The sequence below is a fragment of the Aptenodytes patagonicus genome, chromosome 8 (genome assembly GCF_965638725.1).
Source record: "Aptenodytes patagonicus chromosome 8, bAptPat1.pri.cur, whole genome shotgun sequence".
Lineage (NCBI taxonomy): Eukaryota > Metazoa > Chordata > Aves > Sphenisciformes > Spheniscidae > Aptenodytes > Aptenodytes patagonicus.
In genome coordinates, this window is record NC_134956.1 from 5044892 (window position 1) to 5064192 (window position 19301).

The 19301-nt window shown below is 50.7% G+C and overlaps 1 protein-coding gene across 3 annotated transcripts in view; it reads left to right on the forward strand.

Moving 5' to 3' along the window:
* The window catches only part of RNF123 (ring finger protein 123), a 52713-nt gene that overhangs the window by 15483 nt on the left and 17929 nt on the right, over positions 1-19301 (forward strand). For all 3 annotated transcript variants that reach the window (XM_076346044.1, XM_076346043.1, XM_076346045.1), the window contains exons 16-31: positions 97-214; positions 693-792; positions 1264-1325; positions 1415-1486; positions 2181-2301; positions 3129-3230; positions 4445-4551; positions 5090-5288; positions 5898-6043; positions 6242-6325; positions 6972-7079; positions 9898-10075; positions 11123-11197; positions 11613-11700; positions 11961-12048; positions 12170-12254. In XM_076346044.1, coding sequence (XP_076202159.1) covers positions 97-214; positions 693-792; positions 1264-1325; positions 1415-1486; positions 2181-2301; positions 3129-3230; positions 4445-4551; positions 5090-5288; positions 5898-6043; positions 6242-6325; positions 6972-7079; positions 9898-10075; positions 11123-11197; positions 11613-11700; positions 11961-12048; positions 12170-12254 — 1733 coding nt within the window. The remainder of the gene's footprint in view (positions 1-96; positions 215-692; positions 793-1263; positions 1326-1414; positions 1487-2180; positions 2302-3128; positions 3231-4444; positions 4552-5089; positions 5289-5897; positions 6044-6241; positions 6326-6971; positions 7080-9897; positions 10076-11122; positions 11198-11612; positions 11701-11960; positions 12049-12169; positions 12255-19301) is intronic.

The window sequence follows — 19301 nt, forward strand, 5'->3', positions numbered from 1 at the left end:
TGGTTGTTCGGAAAGGGGTCTCTCACTACAGCTCTGGAAACATGCCTTGTACCTTCTCCTGACATAGCTTCTGCACTTGCTTTAACTTGGCCACAGTTTCGATGTGCTCCGTTCGGTTGTGTTCTTCTACATTAAAAGCCCACTGCGTGTGGAGGAGGCTGGTTTGCAGGAGCTCATTCCCACCACGTGGTGGCCAAACCGCTTCACCAAGGAGGTGAGTAAGGGCACGTCCACGAAGGAGACTGAAGAAATTTTGTGGCCTGCTGTCCCCATCATTTTCTGGCTGAGGAAATTGGATGGCCCATGTTTCCAGCTGCGTTAGCACTGGTGGACCCTGCAGAGCTGTGTGAGAGCTGTAGCCTCTCCATTGCCCTGTCATCTTTATTGTCCCCTTAGAGGGAACGTTTGGGGTGTGTTGCTCAGGACAGGGGAGGGAGACAGTTTTCTATGGCAACAGATTTGGAAGGGAACTTCACAGTGTCTAAGGAATTACAGGTTGACTTGTGTGTCCTCAAAACATCTCCTGCCCTTACTCATTACAAAGCCAGGGAAGACCTGTTTAGGTATGTGACTGTGCTGCCAGCTGCAGTCACATACTTGCACGTTGTTTCAGTGAGTTTCTGCTCTCCCTTTGGCAAGACATTTTCCCTGTGCAGTGATCTCCTACTAATCAGTGTCTGTCCCTCAACCAGGGCAAGGAGAGTAAGGAGGTGAAGGAGGAGAGTGCTGAGGAGAGACTGAGGCGGCGGGCATATGAAAGAGGCTGCCAGCGGCTCAAGAAACGCATTGAAGGTCTGTGAGGAGGGAGGGAAATTACGAAGATCCCATACCTTTTGTGCAGGCAGGGGAACCAACCCTCAAGCTGTTTCCAGATCCCCTTCATGACCTGAAGTCCAGCTGTGTTTCTGCTGGGACAGGCTGTGCTGCAGAGGCAGGGGCCAGCCATGCCATTATTTGGTGGAGGGATATGAGTGCTGGGACCCCACTGCACAGACCTGCAGCGTCCCACCATGGCACATGAGCAAACCGAAATTCCCCTTCAGGGACATTGTTTATCAGCTGTGGATAAATTTATTGCTAGGTGGCGGAGGAGAAAATTCTCACAGTAATGGGATTAGCATTCTGCTGGCACCGGTTCTTCCTGGGCCCCCTCTGCTGAGGAGGTAGCCTTTCTCCTGGGGACAGGGTACACGGTTGGGGTTAATATGGGTAGTTGCTCTCCAGTGCTTGTTTTCTAATGGCAGACGTGTGTCCCCATTTTAGTGGTGGAAGGTCTCCAGGTTCAGATTCTGAAGCTGCTGCTGAACAACAAGGACAGAGGAGGGGTAAGTGCTCTGTGGATCTTTTGCTACAGTATCTCCACATCACAGGACTTGTAAGGTATAGGTTTACCACCTGCTTTTCCTCCTGCCAGGGGGAAGCCTCCAGATACATCTTCCTAAACAAATTCCGCAAGTTTCTTCAGGAGAACGCTAGCAACAGAGGGGTAAGTCAGAGCGCCAGCCTTCCTGCAAGCCTCATCCTGAGAGCTCTCTGGCACCTTCAGGTTGGGAGCTCTGCCCTTTTGGCTGGGCTGCTTCCAGCAGTTGATCAACTGAGGTCTAGATACAGCAGAGAGTGGGGAGGAGGGAGAAGATCTGAGGCTAGAAACCAGGCAGCTTATCCAAGTCCTATGCAGTAACTTATGGGAAAGCGGTCCTTGGACACAGCCTTGGGTGGGCAGCTGAACATCCTCCTAAAACCTCTTGGGGAGCATGGCTGTGGAGCGCTCTGCCACAGCTGGCCAGCTCGCTTTGGCATCCTCTTCACTGCTTAGGTGGGGACTGTTCTTCTGGCTCTGGATCAGGCTGTTGGCCTGCAGCTTTGGGAGGTAGGCATCTGCTGTTGCAGGAAACCCTTTCTTCACCCGCATCTCTGTGTTCATGATCAGCCCCATCTTTCGTGGTGGAGCACGTGGTATCCATCCTCCTCTGCCAGACCAGCTTGTTGTTTCAGTGCCCAGGACTTTCTAGAGGCAGAAACTGCCTCCTGCCATCAGGGCTGGGCTCTCTCCCAGTGCTGAAAGCTAGAGAAAACAGCAAGGCTGAGAACACAAAGTTTCTGCCTGCCCCATGTGGCCCCTAGGACTAAGATGCACTTTCACACCTGCCCTGATGGCTGAACTCTCATTCTTGCCCTAGAACTTGACTGTATTGTGCCCACCAGAGTACATGGTGTGCTTCCTGCACCGGCTTATCGCTGCCCTGCGTTTCTTCTGGGATGGCCACAAGGTGAAGACCCCTGCCGCACTGAGCAGTGAAGGTGAGGCCTGGAGGAGAAGCTTTGGGGACATTTCCATGATTAGGACAAGGGTTGCCTCTTGGCAGTACTCTCCGGGATGCTGGAAATTTTGTGTTTCTCATGGGTGCTTGAGCCTTCTGTCACCCTGCGTCTGTAGTTCCCAGTGACCCTGGGAAATTCCTGTGTGCAGATCTATTCCAGTTAACATCCAGACTTGAGACTTGCAAAGGGGCACCTGAACTGTTTGCTAGTTTCCCCTGTGTGCTCTGCAGCAGAGTCCAATATTGATTATGGGTCTGTAGGAGGGCAGCTCAGTGATCCCATAGCCAAAGTTTAGGGGAAGATATTTGTCTGTTTTCATGGTTCCCAGACTGTGGGATTAAGCAGAAACCAAGTCAGTGCCAGTTGCTTTCACACCCTCAAACCCCGCCTTGCCTGTCCTGCCGCGATCTGCTTGGTACTCCGTTTTCTTACTTTAGGCTGACCCTTTCTCTAGACTCAATAAGTGCCTTACGATCCTTGTGGGACTAAGCAACAGAGCTGGAGTAGCCAGGTGGAGAGCTGCCGAGTTTCCTGACGATCCAGTTTCCCCCAGTGACTGTGGCTGGGAGGGAGGAAGTGCTGGGAGGCTTGTTGTTGATGGCCATCGGTTGCTTGTGTTCCTGCATGGATCTAATGCTTGCTTCATTGTGGAAATCACCTCTGCCTTAATGGCTTATGACAACAAAAGTTGTCACTAAATGTTAGTCCAGGTTGGGCCCTAGAGTCTGTCTTAGGAGGGCTTACGTGTCTGCGTGTGTCCTATGCATGGGACTCGTGGAAAAAACAAATGTCCTTCTCTGCTTTAGAGGCATATGTTCCTCCTCAACTCTTCTATAATGGGAAGGTGGATTATTTTGACCTTCAGCGACTTGGAGGTCTCCTGTCTCATCTTAAGAAGACTCTGAAAGGTAAGTGCTCTCATTTCTAATACCTGCATCCAGGTCCTGGCTGGAGTTCACCCAAGAGACATGCCAGGGAGGGAGCCGTGGGTAATGAATTGTGATTAAATTTAAGGAGAGGAGACTTGAATTTTAATGAGATGCAAGTTACACTGAAGAAGACACCATCCTTCTTGGGTGGAGCATCCTTTAAGTTAACGGTTTACTGTTTATATCCCTGAATGGGGCTTGTGGCTGGTGGAGGGAAGGGGATAGTCTGGGAATACCCTCTGGTGTGGTGCTCTTGCTGCACCACAGCCGAGGGCTGGGAGCTGTCAAAGCACTGACCGTCAGCGTGGTTCTGCTGGGTGTGAAGGATGTCCAGGATTTACTTGCTGTACCACTCCGGGCAAGCAATAGCAGCCCTGTGTATGTACTGCAGCTGTGTGTTTGTATGCAGCATGCTACTCTGGCAAAAGACTTTCAAAGCCTCCCTTTTGGAAGGGTTAGAAACCCCTTGCCGTTCAGTCAGACTTGGTTTGTCTCTGGTTTTTGGCTAATGTGGCACTTGGCTGCCTTTGGCTCAGATCTCTCTTCTCCTTCCCCAGTGTATTTGCAAGAATAGGACCATTTTCCCTGTCTCAAGTTGATCCCTGGCTGCTCAAAATTAGATTACTTAACTTGAGAACCATGTAATCTCCTCTGGTCTCTTACCAAGGTCTTCCTGGCCAGCTTTAAAGACAGGGCTGTGAACTAGAGGACACATTGTTCAGGCTTTGTACAGCATAGCTGTCAGCACAGCCCTCCTCTGGGCTGAGAATGATTTCTGGTCTGAGTCTCAGCCCTAGTGACTTAAGGACATATCATGGGACAGCATTGAAGAGCTGGATGCTTAAAAAATGGTCTCAGGCCCTGAGTTTCCTTCCCTACGCTATTCCAGTTTGGTCCTGGTGGTTGTCTCCTGGTTCCTCAGTTATTCTATTTGTTGCTGGTAGGACCAGGAACAGAAATGGGTCCTGGGTGAGCATCACCCGTTGCTGCTTGGTCTTTGCTGTGTTAGCAACGGCAGACCTATTCCACGTAAGGAAGCTGGGGGGAAGGTGAGCTTGTTCTGCTGCAGCATCCAATTTCACTGGCTGCTTCTCTACTGCCGAGAAGCAGGAAAGAGGATGTGCCTAGGGCTGCCTCATGGGAAGCGAAGGGTGACTCCTGTGTTCACAGCTGCTTTGGTGTGCTCTGTGCAGATGACCTGGCTGCAAAAGCCAATGTCCTGATCGACCCTGCGGAGCTGCAGGCCGTGACTATGGACGATCTCGATGAAGATGAGGAATCGGCAACATCGGCAGCACAGGTGAGCCGTGTACTGTCATTCACCTGCGGGGGCCCCGGTGCCAGGGCAGCAAGCTCAGCCTCTGACTAGAAAAGGTTTGCTTTAGAGGAAGGCAGTGTCTGGGCCAAGACTGTAACCAGCCCATGGGCAGCCAGATAAACAGCTGCACTTGCATGAGGGTCACTGGAGATCAGCAAGGTCCTGGATGCACCAAGTTTGAGCAGCAAAATTTTCTTTGCTCTGCTCTCTCACTATCCACTGATCTGAATATGCCCCCTCCCCTCCATGGCAGCTCTTGGCAGCATTTGAAAGGGTGCAAGGCAACTGCAGACAGAGCAGCTTCTTGCTGTGCAGATCTGCTGCTTGTACCTGGCATGGGCCCTTAGAGGAAGGAATATCCATTTGCGAACCTGGCACTGCTGGCCGAGCCATGATAGGAAGGGTATCTGCTCACCTTCCAGTGGCCACTGTGCATCTATACCAACATCCTTGCAGGGACAAGGGAGGAATAGCAGGCAGCCAAACAGCTAGAACTGTTTCTTCCCTAATTTCTTTTCAGTCTCAGCGTCCCTCTGCCGCCCTGGCCATTGGTGGAGCTCTCGCTAGACCTGGCTGGCTCAGCTCCCCCACCCTAGGCCGTGCCAACCGCTTCCTCAGCACAGCGGCCGTCAGCCTGATGAACCCGCGTCGGCCTCTTGGCACCCTGGAGAAGATCAAAGTGCGCACGCTAAGTGTGGAGCAGCGGACAGAGGAGGACAGTGAGTACTTCTGCTGCGTGCTAGCATGGCCCAAGTGGTCCCTGGGAGAATGGTGTCTTCCAGCTCCCAGTAGTCTCATGAGGAAAGCGATCTATTTACTGCCAGCATTGTTCCTTCCCATTCTCAAGACATGCTAACACCCACAAGTCCACAGTTAACCACTTTGCCATCCTGAAAATGACACTGGTGATGCTGTCACTCTCTGCTTGTAAGAAGACGCTGCCTTGGTTCCTGCAAGTGCAGTGAGACTTTGCAGGGCAGCCGTAGCCACGCTTGATCTGAATACAGACCAGCCGGAGGATGACATGTGCAGTAGCAGCACCGTTGCTGTTGGGGCAGGCCAGGCAGGCCTCTGAAGCACGTACAGGGCTCAAGGAAGTGGGACTTGCATGGCCTAGGTCTGTTTGAATAGATCTGACAGGTCAGCCTGGTGCAGGCAGTGAGATGGGAATGGTGTGTTAGTGTCTCTAGTGAATCACATGGGCTGGGAAGGAGCACTGTGTTACAGAGGCACAGCAGGGCTTTGGCTTCAGAGAGATGCAGGCAGAAGCTGACGTGCCAAAACGCCATGCTGAGAACTTCTCTCCTGTCTTGGGGATGCGTTTGCAGTTGAAGGCAGCCATGGAAATGAGGGTCTCTTACTGGGCAGACCCCCAGAGGAGCCGGATCAGCCCATCACAGAGAACTCCCTCCTGGAAGTCCTGGATGGGATAGTGATGATGTACAACCTCAGTGTCCACCAGCAGCTTGGGAAGGTAAGTGGGACGTGCTATGCAGGAATCCATTTCCCCAACCTCCATGCTTCTACACTGACTCTCTGTTTTCTGCTTATTTTAGTGACCATGTGTGCCCTTTCCTTCTCCTCCTAACCCCCATGGGGGATCTGGTTGCATGCTTATGTGTCTAGGGAAAAAAAAAACCTCATTAATTGTTGGAATCTGCTTGTTTTTCAGATGGTTGGTGTGTCAGATGATGTGAATGAATACGCCATGGCACTGAAAGACACAGAGGAAAAAATCAGCCGCTGCCCAAAGAGGGTAAGTGTCTCTGGACTCCCAGCTTCCTTCTCAGGTAGAGCCTCAGTATCTGGCAAAAAGGATGAAGCACATGATGGGCGATTTCCAGCCTTGGAGCGGCCAGTGTCTTGGATAGGGGTAGTAACCCATGCCTGGAGCTGGCAGCCACATTTCATACTGTGCCAAACCATTGTACCACTGCCTCAAGGAACAGAGGGACTGAAGCAACTGCTTCAGATTCTCCCGCACCAGCCATAGCAGCTTGCAAACCTCCATGTGCTGCAGACACCTCGGAGCCGGTCTCCTGGGGTGGGGACCCCCCAGTGCTGGACTTGGGACACATCTGTCCTATCCCAGCTGCCTGAGCCTGAGTGTATCTGATGATGCATTAAAAAAATATCCCTGACAGCAGCCGACCCTAAGCTGCTGCCCACACTGGACCAACATCTGCATCAGGCCTTGTGGGCTGCAGCTGAGACAGATAAGTGCTCTTTATACCACTGCTTCCCACTCCCTCTGCAGAAAGGCTGCTGACCCCTTTTCTTCCTGCCAGTACTCCCTAGCTAGCCCCAAGGTGGTATTTGCTTTTGCATTGTTTATCCCTCTCTGAAAAAGGATGCTGTAAATGGGAATGACATCTGCCCTCACATCTTTGCGCTCTTTTCAGAGGAGAGACATCCACGAGGAACTGCTGAAGAGCCAAAAGGTCTTCTCCGAGAAGCTCAATCACTTAAGCCGACGCCTCGCCTGGATAAATGTCACCATTTATTCAAAGGTGGGCAGGAGCATAATGTGAGCAGCTCAGAGGAGACCAAGCAAGTGTGCCTCTGTATCTGTGCTGCTCAGCTCACATGTCACAAGTGTCATTTTCCCTGGTGTTGGAGCAATGCTAATGATCTGTGGGGCTTGTTTTTCCCATTTTGTGCATCAGAGACTCCTTCCTAGGCCTGGACCCCATCCTGTCCCAGACTTGGTCCCATAGTGTTTGTTAGGACACAGCCCAGTCTGTTCTGAGCTGTGCGTGGTGCTCTACGCTTTCCCTTGGGGCATCAGGCCTCTGCACCGCAGACAGAAGGGTGCGGGTCAAAGGGAGATTCAGTTTCAGGGCATGTCTAGAGGATAGAGGCTGCTGTAAACCATTTCCCTGAGCTGTGCTGAGGGTCACAGGGGGGTCTCACTAGTGCTGCTCTTCCTGAAATCTGCAGGATCCAAGCTTAGCATTTTTTGTTCAGGTGTTCTCCCCTTCTTCACTTGGTTCCCACATAGAGGGAGTGCATTCTGCATTTAGTAACGCAGTGACTGTTCGCACAGGTTGTCCCTTCTTCCCTGCATTCACCATTTTCCAGGATAAAGTCTCTGGTCTGTTTTCTCATGAGCAGTTTGTGCTCTTACGCTCTGCAGATTTCCTCTTCCTGTCGTCCCTTGCACATTGCCGTGCCCCGTCTGTGTTTGTAGCTTTTTTGTGCTGGGGAAGAAGACACATTTCCTTGGAACATGCAGTGGCAACAGGGTCTCTGCATGTGTCCCAGGATGTAAACAGGGAGGGGAAGAGCAGTAGTTCCTATGAACATGTCTGGCAGAGCTGCAGTGGCTGACCCTGACTCATGCACTCTTTGCTCGTCTCCTCCTTCACTCCCAGAGCAGGACTGCAAGGCACAGTGCTGTGCTGCAGAAGCTCTCCAGCTGCATTAGCATAGCCCATGCTTGCCAGAAAATAAACCTTTCTTCCTGGACTGCTTTTGAAAGGCTGAGGGGCATTAGCAGTGTGCATTGCAGGGATCGCTGCGATGGCCCATGCAGAAACACTATTTGTGTCTCTAGATGATCTATTGTCATATTAAACGCAGGTACCCGCCTCCTATCAGGAGTGCGGTGTCACCTTTCTGGATGAATCAGCAGCATCTGGGAGTGAAGGTTACAGCCTTCCCTGCTTGTGCCTCCTGCCTTGGTCTTCTTGGCCGGCAGGGAGAACAGGTCACTAGCTGGCTCAGGCTGTGAAATGTGCCTCGGGAGCTGAGTGAGCTTGCTCTGGAGAGGAGTGTGGCTGCACGGAGGAGTTTGTCCATACTGCGTGTACCTTCAAGGCTCTGCCTCACAGCTGTCACAGGTGCCTGCAGTTTCCCAGTGGAGACATCCACCCAGCGGGCTCCTGCGTCCCTGGGACTTGTGTGCAACGGAGGGACACATCTGTATGAGTGTTGCAGGCACTGCTGATGGAGAGAAAGAGACTGGTTCTGTCTAGAGGTGAAATCCTACTCTGTGCTGAGGTGTCAGAGCACGGGAGAGGCTGCTTCTTCCTTGGGGGAATTAGTCACTAGTTTAGTCTGAGCTGAGGGATTCAAGGTTAGATGAAAGGGAGCGCTACAGCTTGAAAACACTTTTAGTTTTAAAGTAGATAATCCTGTCTTCAAAACATCCCCATGAGAAGACCATTTCAGCTTATTTTATTACAACACTGTGTTTATCCATCGCGCTGTGGATAATCACATCTTTGTATCCTCTTGGTGTAGGCTTTCCTCTAGCTTGGCAATGCCTGAGATGACTTTTTGAGGTTAACAAGTCTTAATAAAACCAAATGCTGCTTTCTTTACCTTAATGTTGTCTGCACAGTTGCTTTTTATCCTGAAAGCAACAGTTGAGCTGACATGTGTGTCGGTGTGAAGATAAAGATGTCTTTTGGTCAATTTAGTTGATTTACACTAGTTCAGTCTAATTTACAGAACAAACCCATGTAAATCTCCCAAAGGTGGTAGCAACACACTTTAGAAAAGCCACTAAGCAAATGAAATCACTTATCTCCACCTCTGATTTTAATTTTTTTTTAATTAGAAGTGTAACCCTCCTTCATCTATTTTTATGCAAACTGCTATTGCTTACGATATTTCTTGGCATTGCAGGATATGAAATAATATCTCCTCTTTTTATGGCTTTGTTGGTGCTGATTTTTATAGCTTAAAGTTATGTAGATGCTCTTAAATTTCCTGTTTTTAATTTAGGACCCTCTGAGTTTTGCTTAGAGAAGCAAGAGGCTGATGTTCCTCAGGACAGTAAATCTGGTTGAATGGCTGGCACAGAACCCGAAAGGCTGTGGCCGCCTATTGCAAAGATCTGAGTTGGTATGAGCTTTCAGCCTGTTCCCATTTAATTCCCACAGAGGACCAGCTTTCTTTCCAACAGATTTGTGCTGTGTTTGCTAGTGCCTGCCTTCCTTCAGCCAGTGTATTTGGAATAAAAACTAGCATGCCTTTTTTGCGATCAGGCCTGTGTGGTCAGATACGTCCTACCAAGGAGTAGTTCTTGGAGGGTTTCAAGGCTCAGTGAGATAAAGCCATCTGATGTCACGCTGGTGGTAGCTGTGCTCTGAGCTTGAGGTTGGTGTAGAGATCTCTGATCATTCCCTCCACCTAATGCTTCTGTGGCTCTGTGAAAAGACTGAATGGCACAGATCTGGTTAATGAACTTAGAGCAGTGGTCTGAGGAGTGTCTCGGACATGGAGATGTTTCTGAGGTCTAAGCGTGGTGCTGACTGTTGCGTTTCTCCAAAGAGAAGCTGGACAAAACTGAATGGGGATTGTTGTGTTTTCTCTGGCCAGGAGAAGATGCAGGATGTTTATTGGCTGCTGCGAGTGTGCATCCGCACCATCGAGCATGGCGACAGGACGGGCTCACTTTTCGCTTTCATGCCAGAGTTCTACCTCAGCGTGGCTATGAACAGCTACAGCGCACTCAAGAACTACTTCAGCCCTGTAAACAGCATGGAGGAACTTCCAGGTAAGGGGATGGAGAGGCCTTGCTAATTCCGGCCTGATAAAAGTCTAAATAAAGCCATATCCTTATGGTGAAGTAGTGGTGGCTGGGCATCATCCTTTCTGTGTCCTTTCCTAGTTGTGATGTGCTGCACCAGTATATTGTCTGTGTGCTGTGGGGCAGGTGCTGAGCGCTGTTCCTTGGGTAGGTACCCACTGGCGAGCCGTGGCCATTGCTATGCTCAGGCAGGAAGCCCATGCCTTGCCTGAAGCTGTCACATGTTGGCCGTAGTGAAAATCACTGGCAGCTATGGAATTTGTTTCCAAGGAGGCATCAGGAATGGGCTGGGATGCTGGAAGATGTGATTGCCCCAGCAATGCGTGCCACTGCCTGCTGGTCCCTGGGTGGGAGGAGATGTGCCATGAGTGCAGGAACTGGGACTGCTTTCGAATCCCCCTGGGATTTGGATACGTTCCTGTGGAGATGACCACCCACTTGATGCCAAGAGTCTGTGTTTAGGTGGATTCCCTCTGTGCACGTTCTGTGCTTTTCCTGACTAAGTGATCCCAGCAAGCTGTTAGCAAATTGTTCTGTGCTTTCCAGAGCCTGCAAAGGTAAGAAGAGCTTCTGTTCCCACCAAGATGACATAGCTAAAGTGTTCACATCCATTAAGTGGGACCTGTGCCTGCTGTTCAGGGTGCAGCAGAATTAAGCGGTAGCAGACTTCTTCAGGGCCTGCAGGCTGGACATGGCTTTTCTGCGTAGATCTAGGGTGTTATTTGTGTTGCTCAGCCTCTTCCACATTAGGCATCTCTCCCTTGCTGTCGACTCAGTTGCATGGTTTTATCCTTCTCCGAGTAACTGTTTTAGACTCTGCAGACTGAGGTGAGCGGCTCTGTTGGAAATGAATGTGCTTTCCCAGCTGTCTGTTTTGACAGCTAGGCAAAACTGCAAAGTTAGCTGTAGCAGGAATGAATCCCATGGTCTGTGCTGTGTCCACAGGAATGCTGGGACCAAAGGGCTGCCCACTGGGCCGTTGACGTGACCCCTGCTCCCTCCTTCTCTTTGCAGGCTACGAGGAGACCCTGATGCGCCTTGCTGCCATCCTGGCCAAGCACTTTGCTGACTCGAGGATCGTGGGCACGGGTAAAGCTGCTCTCCTCTGCCTTGGGGTGATATATTGCACGTCTGGCCGGTCTCACTGCCGGTGGATCACCAGACTTCTGTTGGGATCTGTTTGCTGAATCCATTGAGTGCTTTATGCCTCCACGTCCAAAGAGAGGCTGGGCGCTGCCCTTGTCCGGTGTGTCCTGCTTATTCCAGGGTTAGATACATGACCTGGGATACCCTTTTGAGAGCAGGACTCATGTTGCAGCTACTTGCATGTCAAATCTGGGGTTACTTCTTAGCTGCCTGAGCATAGGCACGCTCTCCACATCAGCTGGGACAGCAATCCTCTATAAGTGAGGGCCGGTCCCTCCCAGCCTCCGGTGTTCAGGTGATCCCTGGCATGCTGCATGTCCTTGGGTGCCTGGCCTAGCCCCTTCTCATTCCTCCACAGACATCCGGGACTCCCTGATGCAGGCGTTAGCCAGCTACGTCTGCTACCCCCACTCGCTGCGTGCTGTAGAGAGGATCCCAGAAGAGCAGTAAGTGCTTCCCTGCCTGTTCCCAGGGAGCTGGGGCAAGGCTGGGGTGGTGGCAAGGCTGGGTGGGGGACCAGGTGGGCTGCCAAGCACTGCCAAGGGTTCAGGAGCTGCAGCAGGGTGCTGGAGTTGGTTTGGGGAGCCTCCCTTTACCCTTATACCAGTGGCTTTGCTCTGTCCCAGCTCCGTAGGTCCTACCGTGGGTCCTATTTAATCCCCTGTCCCCAAACCCTTTGTGGCTGACCTATATCCTTGTCTGGCAGGCGGATCTCCATGATGAAGAACCTCCTGGCTCCCTATGAGCAGCGACCCTGGGCACAGACCAACTGGATCCTCGTCAGGCTGTGGCGGGTGAGCGTCCTGTCCCTCTCACCATCTGGGGCTGGGTGAACACTGAGCATTTCACTTTCCAGTAGCAGCAAAACCCAACTGGTTTCCAGCCTCTGAGATCTTTCCTTATCTCTTTTACCAGGGCTGTGGCTTTGGGTACAGATACACACGGCTCCCACACCTGCTGAAAACCAAGCCTGAGGATGCCAGCCTTCCCAGCCTGCAGAGTGAGTGGGGCAGAGGATTGGCACTCAGGATTATGATGGGTGGTGAGGGAGGACCAGCCTCTTCCCTGGCAGCCATCTCTACTATGGGCCAGGCCAGCTGCTGAGATGGCTGCTGAAGTAGGGGGATCCTGGCCAAATATCAAGGCCTGACCTCTGCAGCCAGTATTTCCTTTCCTGGACGTCCCCTGTCTCTCTGCACTGGCTGGTGACTCTTTTGTGTGCCGAGTGATGGGTTAGATCCATCACGAGAAGGGGTTCTGCCCTTCAAGGGAGAGGTGAGAGGCCCTCACCAGAGCTTCACCCCAAAATGTAAGCCTGGGAGAAGGCTCTCTGATGTCCGTAGCGAGCAGCTGCTGTGGGGAAGCGTTGGCAAGTATGCCAAGCAGTAGGTACCCTGTGAGAGGGCGTGGGTGCCCGAGGAGGCAGGGCACTGGAGAAGTTTGCAAGCAGGGAGTCTTTTAATAGGGCATCTCAGAGCCTGTCCTGCCTTTGGCATGGCAATTTGGTTCTCAGCACTGTCACCAAACTGAGGGGTTCCTCGGCTCTGTTGCGGCTGAGAAGGACGTGGGGAGGAGAAGGTACCTTTCTTGAGCTGAAGAACATGTCCCCAGCTTCACCCTTGCAGGGTCTGTGCCTGTCTGGTTACATTCCTGACCACCCTCTGCTCTGGAAAAGGCTTTGTGCCAGAGCTTGCTCCTGGAGAGCTGCCCGGGGTTGGGGGACAGAGGATGCTGCAGCCTGACATGGGCAGGCAGCATGTGGAGGTGCACACTAATCCCCATCCAGTGGGGAGAGCTGCCTGTCTCTTGTTTTAACGGCACTCTTGTTCTCTTTCTCTCTCCTGCCCGTGGGTGCCCAGGAGATCTCTCTGTTGCTAGTTTCCAGAGTAAGTTTGTTGTGTGACCCTCTCTTGTCTGGTGAAGTAGCTTTAGAGAGTTCCCTCCTTCCCCTCTTCTGTCTAGAGAGATGCTTCTTTGGGGGGCAGAGGGCTTCACACAATGATCACTTTTCTCAGTTACATCCCTCGGAGGTGCCAGGGGGACCGGTGCCCACATGGCAGTCTCTGAGGCTGCATCATGGACCCACTCTTGCACCTGTTTTATCAGGGATACCTCTGTGGTCAGAGCCCTGCCGCAGCCCTCTCATCCTTGGAGGACAATGGGGAAGCCCTGGTACACATGCAGGAGAGACCTCATGACTGTCCCCTTACCCTCCTACCGCACAAGCAAGCCCCCGAGTGGCTGCCACCAGTCCCGAGTGGCTGCCACCAGTCCCATGGGGCGGTCACCGAGCTCCCCCCATCCTGGGGAGCTCTGGGACCGGAGCAAAATTCCTCAGTTTTTGAGGTCTCTCTCCATCCATCTCTGGATGGCTCCGCACAGTCTGAGTCTGGAGCGGGCTGGGCTGGCTCCTGGGATTGCTATTTTAAGGCGCAACCAAATCAATAATGAATGCTGATTTAATTGAAGAGGGACGTGGGACTCAGAGGTGTCCTTGAGATGCTGCCTGGGGAAGGAGGACGAGATGACCCCCCCACCTTCCCACCCATCAGTCTTCACCTTGTTGCAACTTGAGCATTGGCAGGGACAACGGGACAAACTGCTGAGCTGAGAGAAATCCCTCTTTGTCTGGGTCTGCTTTTGCAGGCCAGTCTGAAGGGAGCTTGGGCAAATGCCTCTTCTCTGGTGCTCCAGCCTTGTCCTGCTTTGGGGATGCTTCCTTGGAGGACTCTGCACAGGTGGCAAAGGTGTGCTGGCGCTGCCTCACAATATCCATGAAACACACAGAGCACAGACCACCTGGTCTCCTACACTGCCTTTTGCCCATACTCACCGATGGTGAACAACGAGATGGCTGCCTGGGTTAGCCCAGGGAGGGGAAGAGGCTCAGAAAGGCCGTGTGTGTTCCTGCCTGCTCCCTGAGTTGTTCCTTAGCCCTGCTGGCACCAAACAGCTCTCATGCAGGCAGGGCCTTGCCTCCGGTTTGGCTCCTGGGAGCAGATGGGGGCTCTGTTCAGAGGCAGGGGCAGTTCTGGATGACAGCTGCTGTAGGAACTTGTTTTGCTTTCATCGTGGCTTGTAGGAAAGGCTGGGTGCTGTTAAGGCACGCACACGGTGAACAGCAGCAGTGGCCCTATGCCAGGCCCAGCCTGTCTTGCTTTTACCGAGCTGCAGGGTGTCTTCAGGTTGCGGCACAGGGCTCCTCTGCCCCAGGCCTTCTGCCCACGCATCCATCAAGCGGTGGAGGGTAGGTGGGTGGGACCATGAGATTATCTAGCTGAGCTGTTGTGCAATGTGGGACAGAGAATTCACCCACGTCCCCTTCCCAAGTCCAGCAAATTGCCTAAGCTAAAGAGGTCTTTCAGGAAGAAATCCTGTCTCGATCTGACAACAGCAAAAGCATCAGCTGGTGGCAGTTGAACTGTCCAAGCCCTTCTGATGATGGTTCCTTACCCTCAGAAATAAATCCATTGCTCTTTCCTGATGGGAATGTACCTAACCTCATCTTCTGTCTTCCACTGCTGCTGCTCTGCCTTTCTCTGCTGGGTTAAACTCTGTGCATTACAACATTTTATTCTTCAAAAGTGCTTGTGTACCAGGGTAAACGCACTTCTTGGTCTTTTTTAATGGTGAAAAGAAAGTGCAGCCTCTGTGTCTTATTCAGGAAGGGGTTTTGCTTTTCTGCAAAAGAAAATTCTGCAGAATTTTCTCCTTGTTGAATATGATCAGGTTTTTTGTCCCAGTCCTCAAGTTTCTCAGGGTGCCTCGAGCACATGGGACAAAGCCCCTCGTTTAGTGTCATCTGCAAATTTGGTAAGGGTGTGCTATGCCCCATCATCCGTCACTGACAGAGGAGACAACGAGGTGGGCTCCAGTGTTGACTGCTGGGCTTCTCCACTTGTGCCTGGCGGCCAGCAAGTTCCTGAGGATCTTGAACTGTAATTCTTACGAAAGGTTTATCCTTGAACTGGCATCGTATTGTAATCTTTTAGAAAATACCAGCTTGATGCCCAGTCAAAGGAACAAATTACACAACAACAATTATGAGGAAAGGAAAACAGAACAAAAACAAAACCACATTATGCCTTTGTGCAAATCTGCCACACACTCTTGGTTTGGATGTGGTTCTGCAAGCCCCAGTGTTCACCCTTTCCATGTTTTTAGCAGCCCCAGAGTTGCCAGTGTCATGCTGGCTAGAACGCCTCCTTGCTCTGCCAGTCGTGGAGCCAAAACGTGCATTAGCCTGTTTGCCAGCGCTTTGCTGCGGAGGCATGCGTGGGTCCCAGGCGCGCGCTGGGGCGTCCTGATGCCTTGCACTCGACCTTATTGATATCTCATCCCCTGAATGCAGCTTTTGCTTTCCTTCTGCCTCACCCTACAACATTCCCTTTGGTCCTCTCTACATCTTTGAACGGGCGCAGTTTACCAGCGATGTGGATCGCTGCATCCGCAGCTTACCTCTTTCACTGCTGTTTCATCAGTCCAACAGCCACAGCCACTGAGCGGCAGCTGTGTCACATTGACATTGGGATCCTTTCGAAAATTCAGATTAGCATTGGGTGGAACTGCTTTGCTTCTGAATCTGGTCCATTTTGGGCTTTCCTCCTCTGTGCTCCCAGCTCTACTGTGAATGCTGCAGTGTCCAGAGCCCCTCTTAGGCTGCTGACCAAGGAGTCTCACAAATAACCCTGTTATAAATCTTCCTGGGTCATTAGCAAACTATAAAGTACACAATTATCTTCCTGTGATGAAAGCACATGACCCTGCTTCTTTACAATTATCTAGTCGGAGCACTTATTGAAGGCTTCCACTTTGTCTGCTTTATTAATTTTTATCTGTTAATGGGCCTCTGCTACTGTTAGACTTTCTCCCTTTACTACTTTTTTTAATAATTCTGCTAGAATTTTTTCCTATAGTTCAAGAAACTTTGCATGTAATGTGGTTAGTCATGGATGTCTTTTATGTCTTCTCCTTCTATTACCCCTTTTCTCCTTGGTTTCATCAACCACTGGCTATGTTTGATTATGTTCACTTTACCTTTTACATTTTAACTTATGCCTTTGTTTCATCCTGGTCTCAGTGAACCTTTTAACCCAAGTGCTTGCTGTAGCACTGGGGCTTTCTGGCTGCCTAGTAATCTTCTTAAAGAACTCTGTTTTTATTCACTCTTTCCCCCCCAACCTAGATTTTTTTTTTTCCTCTGACTATTTTGCTTATATTTTTGCGGGGAAGTTTCTGTTGTGGAAACATCGGATATATCTGTAACCGCTTGGGGCCACGCTCTGTTGCCCACATTAAATGTATTGAGGTCATAATTTCTGGCCTTGGAAAACCACTGATTTCTGTTCCAATGACTGATCTTTATCTGTCATAATGAAGACTAAGCCAAGATTGCGTGGCTTTTGTATTAGGGAGTTACAAGTTTTAGAAACGCCAAGGATTGCCAGGACCAAGAAAGTAACCACATCAGTGAGTATCCACAGACTCCCTGTGAAATGACGTCCCTGTCTGAAATGGCACACCTAAGGGCTGTGTCGTTACCCAGGAGGGCAGTCGTAACTGAGACCTGAAGGAGGTGGGTGGAAATGCCTCAGCAAAGGTGAACATCTTGCAAATGAAGATGAAGACAGCACCAGGGCTAGGTTTCTGGATACCGCTAATGATTGCCCTATGGAGAACCTCATCTGGGAACTCATGCAAGGGACGAAGCTGCTCTTGCTGTATTCCAGGGCTGGTTCCTTATGTTGCTTTCAGAAAGTAGCAGTGATTGCAGCGTCTTTAGATTCAGAATCCTCTTGGGAGCAACAAAAACCAAGGAAGTCCACTGTTTCCTGGTGTTAGCTTAAAACCTTAAAAAAACCCTACATAACTGTGGAGAAGTTTGACGAGAGGCACCACTTTTTAATGCTTTTATAGTCTGGCACAGTCTTTGCCAGCAGCAGGGAAAGCATTTAAGAACCTAGAATTGGAGGTTTGGAGCAAATTCATACTGCTTATTGGAAAAAGACCATGAGGAAATAGCCATTGGCTAAAAATCAGGATAAAGCAAGTTATTACAAGCATAAGAGCATCCTTCATAAAGCCAAAGCTGCCTTCAAATGAGGTAGACTTTGGCTGGGCAATTCATTTTGAGATCTGTCCTGACTTGAAATGTTGGTAAAAGAGGCTTTGGCGACAGACCAACGGGACAACCTACGGAGCACATCCGCGAGGAGTGGTGATCCTTGCCTAGAACTGCTTCGGTACTTGAAGGCTGCAAGGGGGCTAATATGTCAGCAGTTTTAATAAAAAGCACTTTTTACACGTTGAGGGGAGGGTGGGGAAAAGAAGACACAAAACTTAACCCTACAAAAGGACCTTCCAATTCTGAATGACTGAAGCATCGCCAGATGTAGAGTGGTGAACATGAAGGGAAAATGTGATTAAAAATCAGTGGGCTGCAAGCTGAGCATAACTCTTAGAGGCAAGATTGCAGGGTGGGCTCCCTGGGACCTGTCTATGCACCCTTCTGAGAAAAGAGCCACGGTATTTCAGGTGTGACCTCCCCAGGGCCAAGCAGAGGGGTGACGCCTCCCCTTGATCTGCTGAGCACATCCTCTTACCATCACCAACCTCTTAGTTGTAGCAAGAGCCCTCACCTGTCTCCTGTTGAAGCTGGTATCCTCCACAACCCCTTTAACGGTGCCCAGACCATTGTTTCCCAGCCAGGACTGATATTTGGGATCATTCTTCTCCAGATGCAGAATTTTCTCCTTGTTGAATATGATCAGGTTTTTTGTCCCAGTCCTCAAGTTTCTCAGGGTGCCTCGAGCACATGGGACAAAGCCCCTCGTTTAGTGTCATCTGCAAATTTGGTAAGGGTGTGCTGTGCCCCATCATCCGTCACTGACAGAGGAGACAACGAGGTGGGCTCCAGTGTTGACTGCTGGGCTTCTCCACTTGTGCCTGGCGGCCAGCAAGTTCCTGAGGATCTTGAACTGTAATTCTTACGAAAGGTTTATCCTTGAACTGGCATCGTATTGTAATCTTTTAGAAAATACCAGCTTGATGCCCAGTCAAAGGAACAAATTACACAACAACAATTATGAGGAAAGGAAAACAGAACAAAAACAAAACCACATTATGCCTTTGTGCAAATCTGCCACACACTTGTGGTTTGGATGCTGCATGCGCTTCTGATTCCACCTCTCCAAAGAAAGCCTGGGAGAACCAGCAAGGCTCAGGGAGGGATGGTAAAGGGGACAAAGATGTGACAGTTTCTGTATGAGAAACTGCAGAGGCTGGGGCTGTTCCCATTTGAAAGACTATCGTAAAGGTCTGAAACCATGGCTAGCTGGAGTAAGTGACTGCAGAGCAGCATCTCTCTGTCTCTCCCACCAGAAGGAGGGGGCTGCAAAGAATAAATACTATCAAATAAAGCGAGTAGGAGCCAAGCTCAAATCCGAATTCCTTCCACCGCACACAATTGAGCTGTGAAATGTTGCTCCAGGACATGTTCAATGCTAAAGGCTTACACAGTTTCAGGGGACACTGTACAAGAAATCCACTGAGGATCACTAAATACATAAAAAGGACGTCTGGCTTGGGCTGTCCCTGAGCCATGTGTAGCCAAGGGCTGGGAAAGTACTTGTGGGTGGGAGTAGGACATCAAAGACGTTTGTCGTGATGAAATCCCTCCCAAAGATGTGCTTTTAGGCAGGATCAAAGTCAGGGCCCTGGTCTGCCCGGAGCGATTATGCACTGTGAGACATCAGCGCACATCCTCCATAACAACAGAACCTCATGGCAATTACTAGTGGGTATTTACAGGATAATTTATCCTGTTCTCATTTGAGCTGATGGTCTCCTGCTATCCCTCTCTGGCTTTGCTAATCCCAGCTAGCAATCTGCCTGTAGTTATGCCTCACTTCTCAATCCCTAGGGATGTGATGGAGGTCAGCCCGTGTTTCCTATTCCTGTGCTGGCCTTTCGAGCAGGCTGCCACCCCAAATACCTTCTGTAGTCACAGCACGGCTGTGCCAGTGCTGCCAGAGTTTCCACCTGCTCC